At 41.8% G+C, this 14,392-nt stretch overlaps 1 protein-coding gene across 3 annotated transcripts in view; it reads right to left on the minus strand.

The window, feature by feature from the left end:
* Positions 1 to 4,323: 4,323 nt before the first annotated feature.
* Positions 4,324 to 14,392, minus strand: part of nbas (NBAS subunit of NRZ tethering complex) — a 251,018-nt gene continuing 240,949 nt past the window's right edge. For all 3 annotated transcript variants that reach the window (XM_036147528.1, XM_036147527.1, XM_036147526.1), the window contains exon 53: positions 4,324 to 5,285. In XM_036147528.1, the coding sequence (XP_036003421.1) occupies positions 5,010 to 5,285 (276 nt within the window). In that variant the 3' untranslated portion in view covers positions 4,324 to 5,009. The remainder of the gene's footprint in view (positions 5,286 to 14,392) is intronic.

The following is a 14,392-nucleotide window of genomic DNA, read 5'->3' on the forward strand; positions in this document are numbered from 1 at the left end:
AGCGTTTGTGGGGGTAATTATGACATTTTTAATATTTTAACGATAAGATGAAACATTCAATTCTGAAAACCCATCAAATAGGAAATATATCAATTTTTGTATGTATAATTTTATTTGGATTAGAACTTCTCCAACAGGAACCCTAAGAATATTGCTGGATTATCTTTTTTTGTTGTTTTAGGAATTTTTTTGCTATAATGAATATATGGCGTTTACCTTTTTCTGTTATTGTTCAAAGGAGCTAGGGAGTTAATCCTGTAACCGGCGGGTTGCCAGTTCAAACCTCCACTCAGACGTCTCAGTAATTGTGGGCAAGACCCTTCACTCACTTTGCCTGGTGGTGGTGGTGGTCAAAGGTTTTGGTAGCACCGATTGTATGTTAGCCTCACCTCTGTCAGTCTGCCCCAGAGGAGCTGTGGCTACAATGTAGCTTATCATTGATCACTTGATAAAGCGCTAAACAAGTACGTCCATCTTTCTTCTGCTTATCCAGGATCGGGTCGTGGGGGTAGCAGCTTCAGTAGGGAGCCCAGACCTCCCTCTCCCCGGCCACTTGGGCCAGCTCCTCAGGAGGAATCCCAAGGCGTTCCCAGGCCAGCCGAGAAACATAGTCCCTCCAGCGTGTCCTGAGTCTTCCTCTGGGCCTCCTCCTGGTGGGACGTGCCCGGATCACCTCACCAGGGATGCGTCCAGAAAGGGCAGCCTGACCAGATGCCCGAGCCACCTCAACTGGCTCCTTTTGACGTGGAGGAGCAGCGGCTCTATTCTGAGTCCCCTCAGGATGACCGAGTTTCTCACGCTCTCTCTCAGGGAGAGCCCAGACACTACTGAGAAAACTCATTTCAGCCGCTTGTTTCTGCGATCTCATTCTTTTGGTCATGATCCGAAGCTCATGACCATAGATGAGGGTGGGAATGTAGATTAACTGGTAAATCGAGAGCTTTACCTTTTGGCTCAGCTCTCTCTTCACCACAACAGATCAGTACAGCGGCCACTTCACTGCAGACGCAGCACCAATCTGCCTGTCGATCTCCCATTTCATCTTTCCCTCATTTGTGAACAAGGCGCAGAGAAACTTAAACTCCTCCACTTAGGCCAGGACATCCTCCACAACCCAGAGAAGACACTCTACCCTTTTCTGGCTCAAGACCATGGTCTTGGAGGCACTGATCCTCATTCTGGTCGTTTCACACTCAGCTGCAAACCGCTCCAGTGAGAACTGTAGATCATGGCTTGATGAAGCCAACAGGACCACTTTATACACAAAAAGCAGAGCCTTGGCTGTGCCTAGAAATTCAGTCCATAAATGTTATAAAGAGAATCGGTGACAAAGAGCAAACTTGGCGGAGGCTAACTCTCACCGGAAACGACTCCGACTTACTGTCTGCTATACAAGTACAGGCCTTTTAAAACAAAATTCACTTTCTAATTGAGTCCACCTGAAGACTGTGTGAGACGTTGTATATAATAGCTACAGGTACATCTATCGTGTTTCACTTATCCAAGATCGGGTTGCAGGGGTAACAGGTCCAGGTAGAAATCTCAAATATCACTCTCCCAACAACACCCTCCAGTTCATCCTTTGTCTTCCAACCATGGGACCCATGGCAACCATACAGTGTACAGAATCTTTAGCATCTGAGTCCCAATCTCATCCGCACCTGGCACCCTGCCACTGGAGAGCTTTTTCTGTCCCTATGCAAACTCTGCCACATCGACTTCTCCTGAGTCTTCAAGCTTTGCCTCCTCCATATAGAACATAGTGATTGGATTTAGGTGGCCAATTCTACAGCCAACTATATCTTGATTCCCCTCTACCCAAAAGTTTTCCTGGCCTTCCGAGGCCAAAAAGTCTCTATGCATAGGCTCTTTGAATCTTTCCCATACCTGAGTTTTGGTATCTGCAACCACAGAAGCCACATCCATTTGGTCATCCAGTAGCTGTCAGCTGTTTCAGCAGTCCCCAAGGACAACCCAGCCCTAAAGGCTTCCCTCTTAAGCCTGAAGGCTACCATTAACAAAGATGGGACTCAGGACTAAACTCCTGGAAGGCGCATCCGGATATGTCTAGAAGACAGTACTTTCAGTGACTGTGTTGAAGTGTCAAGTCAGCAGTCTTCTTAACATCATTTCTTTATTGAATATTAAATATCCTTTTTATTGGTTTTATGTAATTTTAGAATAAACTGGATTTTGGCATTTATTTGACTCTTAGTAGTCATCAAAACAGAAATGAACTTTTTAAAGCATAAGCTAGTCTGATAAATCTTTGTGTGTTTAACTTTGTAAACTAAACTAAAAAACTTTTTATTATTCTTATGTACCAAGCTGCACCTGTAAAATATATGGAAAAAGTAAAAAAATCACAATACAAATAGTTAAACAGATCAATTAAATGATGGTACATCCTGTAAGTGTTTTTAAAATTTAGACCTTGTCGAAGCCTTAAAAAGTACCAATAGCAGTTGAGAAACAGTCTTTGTTTTACTGTCACTGGACCATGGAGTAGTTATTTCACATTAACACATTCACAGTGCATTCCCAGCGAAAGGGACTTACACTGGAGTCTAAGGTGCAGTAGCAATTCTCACATCACACTGAGCTAATCACCCACAGCGTGCACGGGTAATCAGCCTCAAGTCGAGTCGCTGCTGAGTTTTACCATTCGTATTTCACATGTTGTGAGCAAGCGTTCCAACTGGTTGAAGGGCTGCCATAATTAAAGCTTTCAGAAGTGTGCACCAAAGTTTTGCTGTATCAAACTGTGCATGAGTTATAAATTGTTATTAACCAGATGGAAAATCATTTGTAGGTCACATGAAGATGTGCCCAATGCAAATGATCACGGACCGCTATCCTGCATGTTTTAGATCTTTCTCTGCTTCAACCCACCTGATTCAGATAATGGCTCATTAGCAGGCTTCTGCACAACCTCCCTACATGCTTAGGAGGTAATAACAGTGTTTCAGCCAGTCTGCTGGAGTGGGGAGGATATATAAAACATGCAGGAGACTGGGCCTCGAACTGTCAAGCTGGACACTCCTGGTTTAGGAGATTTAGTTGAATTTTCTAAACAAATTGATTTAAGTTATTCTGCATTTCAATTATCTTATACAGTGCCAAGAAATGGTATTTATTGGCACTGTATTAGTGTGATTTCGGTAGTTTGCATACCCCTGAGAAGGTTCACCAATATTTCAAGTTTTCTCCAATTGTGGATGATGGCTCTCTGAGTTTTGCTTGTGTTCCAAAGTCTTAGAAATGTATTTAAAGCTCTTTTCAGACTGAACGTTGACATTGCTTTCATCGGTACTTGGGTGTCTTTATTTGATTTGAGGAAGGATGTCCAAGAAAATAAGAGGCAAATACTTTTTCACACAAGACCAGATTGGCTAAGACAACTTTTCTTTTCTTTTTATACTTTTTTTTTTTTTTTGTATTTACTCATGCTATCTTTGGCTGATTTAAACATTAGTTTGATCTGAAACAGGATGACAAAAAAAATAAATAAATAGATCATATTAGTGAGTAAATACTTTTCCTTAACTGTACAGTTAAGGAAGAAATGCTGCAGGAAGAGGCAGTAAATGGAACATGAAGAGGATTCAAATCGTAAAAATGTAAAATTATTCCTCAATCGTAATTTGCCAAAAAAAAAAAGGATTTTATTGAACAGTGTTTTTTTTTCTTTAATTTTGTGAATGCAATGAACAAAGCTACAGTACATGCATTTGTTTAGGACAGGCTTTCAAAAAAGTACATCCCCGCTGCTTTGACAAGTTAAATGTTTTGGTGTAATTTACTTTGCTTTGCATTCAAAAAATATGTTTTCTTCCTTCGAGCAATTATCCATGTTGAGAAAAGAAAGTGTTTGAAAGCCGTGGATGAAATCAGAGTCCCCAGCTAACAATAGCTAGCTGCTTCCCCCACAGCATTGTAAGTGCTGACCGGCGTAAACACTTCACCAACCTGCTTTAAAATAATTGCACAACACAACAAAAAGTGCATTTGAGGGCCAGGATAAATACATCATCATTGTTTGGGTCAGAGGGCTGTAATTATCCCCAGAACAATGTGAAATTGCTGCAATTATGATGCAAATGTTTTGAATGTATTCGTTAGGGAGGGGTAACATCTTTTCAAAAATTATTCCATTTAAATATGAAGAAAAGTTGAGAAAATGGTCAAGAAAAAGTTCTCCTTCAACAAAGATGAGACCCTCAAATGATCCATCCACGTGTACCGACTGGAAACCTCCCCAATGATGCATTGTTCTACCCGACAAAGAAACTGAGATGCAGATAATGAAAACACAATGCCTCATTATCATTATATGTTGCTTTATTTCAGATCTGATAGGTGGGACGGCATGAAAAACCACAATCATCTTGTATTGATTTAGCTGGAACAAATCATGCTGGCGGCGTTTTCATACACACACATACATGTTTATTCCTAAAACACACACACACAGCATGGGGCAGCGGCGGGGCTAATTTGTTTAGAGGAAATTAATTAGTTATTATTAGGGAGAAAACAACAGAGCAGAGGCAGGGTGTTTAACGGCATGACGTTAAAGAGGCAAACCTGTCATGGAACAATAGGCTAATATCCACCCACCGCTCCCAGCTACGGCTCCATTACTTTATCACACAATAGGAGACGTTCCGCACGTATAAACGCGAGGAGCTTGTGTGGTTCCTGATTAGTCCCTCCGTCTGAACGCTCGCTCGTGACTTGAGTCACAGCCGAGGAGAGGGGGGTTGCATATTTATGTGCACATTTCTAATTGAGCCGGTGTTTCAGTATTAAAGGCATCGCCCCTTAATGCTGTTTGCTGCTGACATGTTTTTTCACGTGATGATCCCCAAACCTAATTAGAGAACTAAATGCAGATATATGGCTTCGCCAGTACTTCAATCCTCGCCGTCTGTCTACTTCACTGCGGCATTTTGTTGTCAAAGACATCCTCCGTGTCCTGCTGTTTTTTTGTTTTTTTTTTAACTTCCTCAGAGCCACTTCTTGAGCACGGCCAGAGCAGAGTCGAAGGTAAACTGGGCCCGGTGAGAGCCGCGGTGAGCGAGCAGTAGGGAGCCCGCCTCTGGCCGGTGGCCCGCCGCCATCAGGTCCGCAGCAGCTTTCTCCACGTCCCAGCCTCCCTCCTGCTGGTGGGACACCATATGGGAGCTGAGCAGGGGGTACAGCGCCGAGGACACACAGCCCACCAAGAGGCCCGCATCCAGGAGCAACGAAAGCAGCTCGGTGTCACAGGAGGAGGCCGTCTCCTGCAGCGAAAGAAGACAGGGTCGAACAAGTGTAAACACACATGTGATGAAAGCTAAATGATACAAACTATTTGTGGGGGTGTTGATCTCTGCAAAGGTTAGATTTAAAAGTAGTGTTCAGCCCCCTTTACTTTTATATCCCTAAGCCTTGAGAAGTAACACATTTGGTAAATCCAACCACAACAATCCACCTATTGGTAATTGTTTTTTTTGTGATGGACCAAAGCAATAAAATGCAAAACTGCAAAGTGCAACAAAATGTATATATAGTTTTTTGTTTGTATATATATATATATATATATATATATATATATATATATATATATATATATATATATATATATATATATATATATATATTTTTTTTTATTTTTTTTTTTTATTTTTTTACAACTAATAATCTAAAATCTGTCCTCTAATCCCCTTAAATAAAATCTACTACATTCAAGGGTCTATAGAAGTCCCCTGCTTAGTAAACGGAGTTCCTCTGTGTGTGAATTCTATTGATATAAATATGGATGTTTGGTAAAGCCTCAAAGCTTTTCCCACTTAATGAGTTTATTCTGACCTAAAAGAACTCTGGTCTATTTTACAAACTTGGTCGGCCAGAATGATAATGTGTGGCATTCTCCTATCAGCACATTATAAATCTGGGACTGCTCCCATTGAATCAGTTTGGGTAAAGGAGGGACATTCGGCAAAACATTCCAAACTGATTGGGTAAAGCGACACTTAGTGTCCGCTTACCACAGGTTGGTTTTAGCCAATCATGGTATCAAATGAAAATGCAAGCAACTTTCAAGACATCATCTCAGAATCCATTCAACATCTACTTCCTGTTTCTACATTTAGTACTCAAAGGTTGGACCTATCTGACCAATAAACTGGCTGAATGTTCTCTCGTGTTTTTTAGCGACAGGGTCGGTTCACTTTAAGTTTTCTCTGTGTGAAAATGAACTGAACCATCAGAAGAAAATTACAAGTCAAAGTCATCAATTGATTTCAACCAAAGTAGACAGATTATAGGTGGCAAAGTGAGCTTAGGGAACAATAATGACCAAAAAGCATCAAAAGACCCAAGCACACAGCAGACTAGTTAGAAAAAAAAAGCTGTAGAGATGTTCAGAGCACAGTTAAGCCATAAAACAATATCTCAAGCTTTGAACAGCTCATGAAGCTCTGTACCAGTCCATCATCTGAACATATTAAGGACATGGCACATCTTCAAACCAAGCAGAACATGACCATCCACCTAAACAGAAGGACTGAGGCAGCCATTCATTAGTGAAGCAGTCAAGAGGTTCATGGCATCTCTGAAGAAGCTCAATAGGGACGATCGGCACGCGCAGCTCCGAGGTTTAAAAACTGATGATGGGCACATGATTTTGCAGGAACTTAAACAATACTGAGAACCAACACTCACTCTGTGTCCATCTTCTGCTTATGGCCAATGTTGAACAGAAGCTAAACACAGAGTCCTGGTTCTCAGCATTTCAAACTCTGAAGGAGCTTGCAGAGATCCACAGCGCAGGTGGCAGAATTTGTCAACATGACAGACATTAGCTTAGCGCCACATAAATCTGGCCAGTCGTGAAAATGCAGCAGTGACTACGGCAAAGGTGATTAGAAAAAGATTTGATTTAGAGAGAGTGAATATAAAGGTGCGCCACACTTTACAGTTTTTATTTTTTAAAAAAAGACGCCACTTCCGCTTCACAATTATGTGCTACTTTGTGTTGGACTATGACACAATGGAGTTTGTGCTTCTAAAGAAACAAAATTGTGGAAGCTACTGTAAAAAAACAAAGCGGCTGCCGAAACACGGAAAACATTTCTGCACCAGCAGCAGAATGTGAGAGCTGTGAGCGATTACATTGTCCCATGCTTGACGAGACCTGATGGGGGTCACAGTGCGGCATCCCATCTTATATTGACCCTGACGCTGACCACCGCTCCCGCCGGGATGAGCCTTCGCACAAACGCGCACGCATTTCTGCTTCGGTCTCTGCAGTCACTTGTGTTTTCAAGAGGAACGGTCCAAGCCTCCAAAATAACAACTGTAAACACACAAACAGACCTGGACGCAATATTTTAATCACATCATCTGCCTCCTTACAGCAGTCAATTACATGCAAATTCCACCCACTAAACGCTGCGGTGAGTGGTACGGGGCATGGAAAATCAAGGCAGAGTGCTGCGGGTTGAGGGGCCTTCTTTCTGCCTCTCACCGTGACTCAGCCCTTCTCCTCTGCGACCTCTCACCTGTTTGCTCTCTCCATTATTAAGCTCGCACTTTGAGCAACTTTACACATGAGCGCGGAGACAGTCGCCAGTCCTTGTCAGGGTATTTTTGGAGCTGAAGCGGATCAATTATAAATGCGCGCCCCGTGTTTTGTCCTCTTTATGTGGAGATGGTAAGCGAAGCCGGATGAGTTTCTGCTCCCCGCCTAAACTGTCTAATCTGTGTGAGCCTCTTTTCCTCCCCCCCTCCCCTCCTCTCGCTTTGAGGACATTTCATCCTCCAGAAAAAAAAAAAAAAAACACAATAGTTTTAAAAGGGTGAGATGATGGGGCCTGAACATTTCACAAGAGACTTCACAAACATTTAACTGCTGTCATTGATGATGACACGGAGCCCCGGTGGAAATACTGATCGAGTTTTGTCGCCGTGTTAGAAGACCTCCAAAAAGACCATTAGTATTCCGGTTTTGTCTGCGTTTTCAGGCCAAGCGGACCCAAAGTGCACGGTTACTTTGGGACCGAGGGAAGACAGAGGCGACAGATAAGTCTTATGGAGATATGGTTCTGTATGTCATGCATGAGTAATAATTTAATTTCTGGGGCCTTCCATTGAGAGACACGAGCGGATGAATCATGACAAGCTGGGACAGTGGGAACAGAAAGGGACGACGGGGTCATTTCCACATAATGACAATTAAGAGAATAAAACACATGGAAGAAGTGGGAGTGTGGCAAAGCGATGATAAATATAAAGGGGACGAGCCAAAGAGGAGTAGGGAGGACATGCACTCAAAGCAGCTGGTGCATACATTTTTAAGGGAACTGGGGGCTTCCAGGAGCTCAGTACACACCAGAGCTGAAGTGAAGCGTCTCAAAATACCTTCACACTTTGGATCAAGCCTTGCCATGTTGCTGCCTCAACAGAACAGATATGATTGCCTTCTTTAAATGGTACAGACAAAGAACAAACAAACGTGCATTTATGTAATGTTTGGTAAGCATGGCCAAAAAGGTTTACCATTGTTGACGTGCTCTTAATTTAGCTAAATTCTTTAAAATGGGGAACTGCAAAGCGTGTTCTTGATGCTACTATTAACTCTTTATACCAAAATATATAAATAAATAAAAAATATTCCCTCACCACTGCTTCTGTGGCTTTTTTCCTCTTCCTTGTCCTCTCAAACGCCAGATGACAGTTCACACTGGGGCCGGTTCAGCTAAAGGTTTTGTCCTGATAAAATCATTCCTTTCCACTGTCTGCACCTGTTTGCTCAATGAAAGATTGCTGCAATTTCAACTGCTGGAAGGAATTGGTGCGGCTTCATTTAATAACTTTTTCACCCAATTATTTTATAATTTCAATTTGTGTTGCGTTATGTTTTATATTTAAGTGTAGCAGATATGATTTCATCTGAATCTGACTCTGGTTGGATTGTAAATACTGGAATAAATCTAAACCCAATTTGGGTAGGAATTAGAATAGGACTGTTTATAAAGTGTCTTGAGATGACATTTGTTGTGAATTGGTACCGCATAAATAAACTCAATTCAACTGAGAACATTTGGGTGATAGATATACAGGTGCTGGTCATATAATTAGAATATCATGAAACTTTTTTTTTTCAGTAATTCCACTTGCATATTATATTGATTCATTACACACAGACTGATACATTTAAAGTGTTTATGTATTTTGATTTTATGATTATAACTGACAACTACTGAATAATCCAAATTCAGTATCTCAGAAAATTAGAATGTTACTTAAGACCAATACAAAAAAGGATTTCCAGAAATGTTGGTCAACTAAAAAGTATGAACATGAAAAGTATGAGCATGTACAGCACTCAGTACTTAGTAGGGGCTCCTTTTCCCTGAATTACTGCAGCAATGCGGCGTGGCATGGAGTCCATCAGTCTGTGGCACTGCTCAGGTGTTAGGAGAGCCCAGGTTACTCTGATGGTGGCCTTCAGCTCTTCTGCATCGTTAGGTCTGGCATATCGCATCTTCCTCTTTACAATATCCCACAGCTTTTCTATGGGGTTAAGGTCAGGTGGGTTTGCTGGCCAATTCAAAACAGGGATACCATGGTCCTTAAGGGTGCCACGTCCTGTTGGAAAATGAATCTGCATCTCCATAAAGTTGATCAGGGAGCATGAAGTGCTCTAAAATGTCCTGACAGACGAATGTGTTGACCTTTGACCTCAGAAAACACAGTGGACCAACACCAGCAGATAACACGGCACCTAAACCATCACTGACCGTGGAAACTTTACTCTGGACCTCAAGCAACGTGGATTCTGCCTCTCACAGACTTATACATGGAAGTGACATAATATACAGCCCAAATCAACAGTCCGGTTTATAACCATGCTTACATGTCGTGTGTTGTACCTTTATATACATTGTAAAATTTTCGGTTTTATGTTAAAGGTAAAACATCAGGAACCAACGTTAGGAACTAACGGAGAGGTAATAAATCTGCAACATCCCTACACCAACATTTGCATGCTTAGCCGCTCTATCACCTCACATATTTCCAGCTTCAATTCAATGCCACACATTTCCTGACTTCAATTACATTTTCTCCAGTCATTTTTTTTATGTTTCAGTATAAATATTTATTTAAATGTCTAATAAATAGCTTTGTATTCCAGTTGTAAGGACCTAGAGTGATGCATTCTTATGATCATCACTTTGCCAGATAATTGAGCTATTGTAGCTCATAAAAGATGACTGAACCAATGCATAGATTTTTATTCAGGCTGTAAAACCTGTCAGCATCATGCAAAGAGTCAGAAGCTCTGCCAGAAGAGGGACGAAAACATCAACGGTGAACATGCATTGAAATATTGCTCCATGCTATTGCAAAAGTGGTATATTTAGGATTATAGCTTCAGGTAAGCCAGTGCTTAAAAACAAATCCTTATTTGAAGTCTGCAAAAGCAGAATAACACAAGACTGAAAGCTTTTAGTGGCCAACTTCCCAGGACTGCAACAACATCCATATTCCTTCTAAATTTCCAAAACTGATCAAAATTAAGATTTTGGGTCAGAAAATAGAAACATTAAGGACTTGAGATTAGTGAACTCTGTGTTCTTTTTTTAATACTGTTAAAATGTATCTTTTCATATCTGCTTTTGATGAATTTATAAAGTTTTTTGTGTATTGTTGGGTCTCATGTTATTGCTAGTGTCTATTAAGTACTTTGTCATTTCACCTCACGAAAGGTGCAATATAAATAATGATTTTTTGTTTAAATTGACCAAAAACTGAATTAAACTTCACTCCCTATTAGTGTCTTCATAATATTCTATAAACTGTGTTGGGTCCTGCAGAGGATAGCGAGGGGAACTGAAGGAGTCACTGCAGAGTCATAGCCAGATAGCCAGAATCCTCACATCATCTCCATAAACCATCTGAACTGCTGCTATAAGGCAAAACGTGCCTCAGCTTCAAGATCAGCCCACCAGCTTCAAGCCCAACAGTTTTATGCCTCAAGCTGTAAAAACTGCGGTTAAGATTATGCATTTATGTCATTGTTCAATTTTAATATCTTATTTGATATGTGTTTGTATTGCCAGGTTCCGTTTGATATATTTAGTGATTTTTTCCACTGTTATAAATTACTGAAAAATGCTGTCTCATTTTGTTGCATGCTTTTCAGAATACAAGAAAATGGCAATAGGTTGATTTGACTGTTAAGAAAAGTACATATTTAGACAATTTAATTATACAATATCAAAATGTGCTCCTTAAAAAAACTTGAAAGGAACAAAGTCAAAACAAATAAAAATAATCATACTTTTTCATACTTCATCTCCTGTTATCCAAACATAGTAAGGCCTTCAAAATACCAAAAAAAAAAATTTTTTTTTTTTTTTTTACTTTAAAGCTACAGAGAAATTTCAGTTGCTGGGCACAAATGAAGTGAAGGATCATTAAATGATAAACAGGGAAACAAAGATCTTAAACAGATTAGACGGTGACGCAGTGGTTAGCCTCACAGCAAGAAGGTCTCGGGTTCGAGTCCAAGGCCTTTCTGTGTGGAGTTTGTGTTTGTGCATGTTCTCCCTGTGTCTGCGGGCGCTCCGGTTTCCCCTATCACTAAAGACATGCTTGTCAGGTCGGCCATCAGAGTTAATCCTCCATCCCTTTATGTAATTTCGTTGTATGTACCTTGACAAATAAAGCACTTTACAAAAAAGTGCAAGGATCACAAGAAGTCATCCCCTTGATGCCACTTCTAACAAAGACCAAGTTAATTTGCAATATTAAGCTACAATCCTTGCTGTCAATAGGGGGTTTTCAGCTGACGTCACGCTCAGGTGACTACTCAGCGCGTCCGCCATATTGGGTGGCAGTCGTTTCGCACCGTTGACCTGCATTGTATGACGCCTTAGGCAGTATTGGAAGTGAACAATGGGGAAAACGTGTTTAATGGTTGGTTGCACGGCCCGTGGAGGTGGAGATCAACGCTCTTTCTATCGCCTACCAGCCGTAATAGTGAATCAGTGTGAAAAAACAAAACAGCTGTCTGAACAACGCCGTCACCTATGGCTGACACGGATATCCAGGTCCGATTTGGACGGTGTTAAGCTGGAATACGCCAGAGTCTGCGGTGCTCACTTTGTCACAGGTAATTAACTGTTAAGTATTTAAAACATATAAGAAGAATATATTAATAATAGGGCTTGGGCGTTATGACTTATTACTTTCCGCGGCTGCCGTGTTGACTGCCTCCGCCGCCTCTACTGCCTATTACTACCGCGTACTGTACTCCCTCTCTCAGCCGTGTTTTAATTTGATTAATTTCACCTTAACTTGATTTCAACAATGGTAAACCGTTGCTGTATTGTGGGCTGTAACAGCGCAACACATGATCGCCATGGGAAAAACATAGAAACAGATTAATTTTCCACCGCTTTCCTGCCTGGAGGCGCAACCATGGAGAACAACTGTTAGCGATAACAAAGAGTCGGCTCGCTTGGATCGCGGCTGTAAGTCGACCGAACATAACTTTCCACAGTATCCCGATGTCAATGAGAGTGTGTTCTAAACGTTTGAAACACATAGCAGCAAGTTAAAAGTACATTACATGCGCGAGTGGTTGTTAGCGCTAACGGTTAGCATGAGCCAGAGCCCGGCTCAGCGCAGCTTACCTTTGAACGAGTTACAGAGATAAAGAGATCGTCTGCTCGCTTGGATCGCGGCTGTAAGACCGAACATAACTTTCCACAGTATCCCGATGTCAATGAGAGTGTGTTCTAAACGTTTGAAACACATAGCAGCAAGTTAAAAGTACATTACATGCGCGAGTGGTTGTTAGCACTGGCGGTTAGCAGCTACTAAACTAGCATGGGCCAGAGCCCGTCTGAACGCAGCTTACCTTTGAACGAGTTGCTGTGTTCCCACTGTTTGCTGGCTTTATGATCTGCAGCTCCTACCGGCGCCAATACGGTAAATACAACTTAATTTTGCACTGGTCATTGTTCTGCTTAAATAATTAAAGCCGCGAGCGGCGTCGATCGGCCTTGCAGCCAAGCGCCTTCGCGCACCGCCCCAACACATTTGCAACACATTTGCGTCGGATTGTTTACATTTTTACCATCTTATTAAAACTCACCCGTCCACGTATGATGGCGATTTCCTTGATGTACATAACCAGATGTGAACTGGTTGTGAGCCTCTAGATCCTTGTAAGCGCTCATTTCCTCAAGAGTGTGCAGAGGGTTTTCACTGAACACCAGGTAATGCACTATGTCGCCGTGCTCTACATTTGGCCAATCATCTGGATTACGGCTAAACAAGGCACCGTGGAGGGCATACGGGTCCATATGGTCGATCACGGAACATTTCCTCAGATATACGTCCTTATCTGGTCGCTCTAGCCCGCTGGCGTACTTATCCATTCGCGATACGATAATACATGTAAGACAACTAGAGATAAGGAAGTGTGCCACCCAATATGGCGGACCGGAAGTTGGCCAGTGACGTCAGTGAAAACACCCTATTACAGTTAATAGCTACACACTCAAGTGTAGAACCCTCCAACCCTTAATAAATATGATTTTAAAGATTAAATCTAAAAAATAACAACGCTTTCAGTAACATGCAGCGCAGACTTTTAGCAGACTCGGCCCAATTATGGACCTAAACTGCTGCTGACCCATACATAAACCTGAACCATTGCAGCTTCTGTTTTATGTAACTGACTGTGAGGTGACTCAACATTAGCCATCAGGGAGGAGAGATGAGGGTGCCAAGGCTGCAGATGTTTGAGACATTACACCTGCAGGGCTGGTGAAGGAACAAATTAGTTCCAGCACACAAGAGAATAATCACATAGTCAGCGTGGGCTACATAATACACAAAGATTGTGTGATTTTGCAGGAAACGGTGACCAATGCAGCAAAATAAATATGCAAATAAAATTATGTCTTTCTTTCATACTTTGGTTTATTATGGAAGAGGTAAGTAGACCTAAAGAGCAGAATGCAAGTTGAGGTTTCAAACCTTATGTTCTCTCTCTCCTTCTCCCTCTCTCTCTCTCTCTCACACACACACACACACACACACACACACACACACACACACACACACCCCTATACCTCCCAGGCTATTACAGTTTGACGGTGTCAAGAGAGACAGCCGATTTGAGTCTTAGAGCCAGCCGGATTGACAGCTGAGCTGAAAATAGATGTGAAGAAGCATGTGAGAAATGGGAGGGCTGGAGTGGAATCTTGATATTAGAGCAGCACAGATAGGTTTGTGTCCTTCTAGCAGCATGAAGAGCTCCGTCACTTTTCAGGCACAGGCGTTAATCCAGCATTCTCACCTCCAGTATAAGTATGCAGCATCAGGC

This window comes from Fundulus heteroclitus, chromosome 15, assembly GCF_011125445.2.
Source record: "Fundulus heteroclitus isolate FHET01 chromosome 15, MU-UCD_Fhet_4.1, whole genome shotgun sequence".
In the NCBI taxonomy this organism is placed as follows: Eukaryota; Metazoa; Chordata; class Actinopteri; order Cyprinodontiformes; family Fundulidae; genus Fundulus; species Fundulus heteroclitus.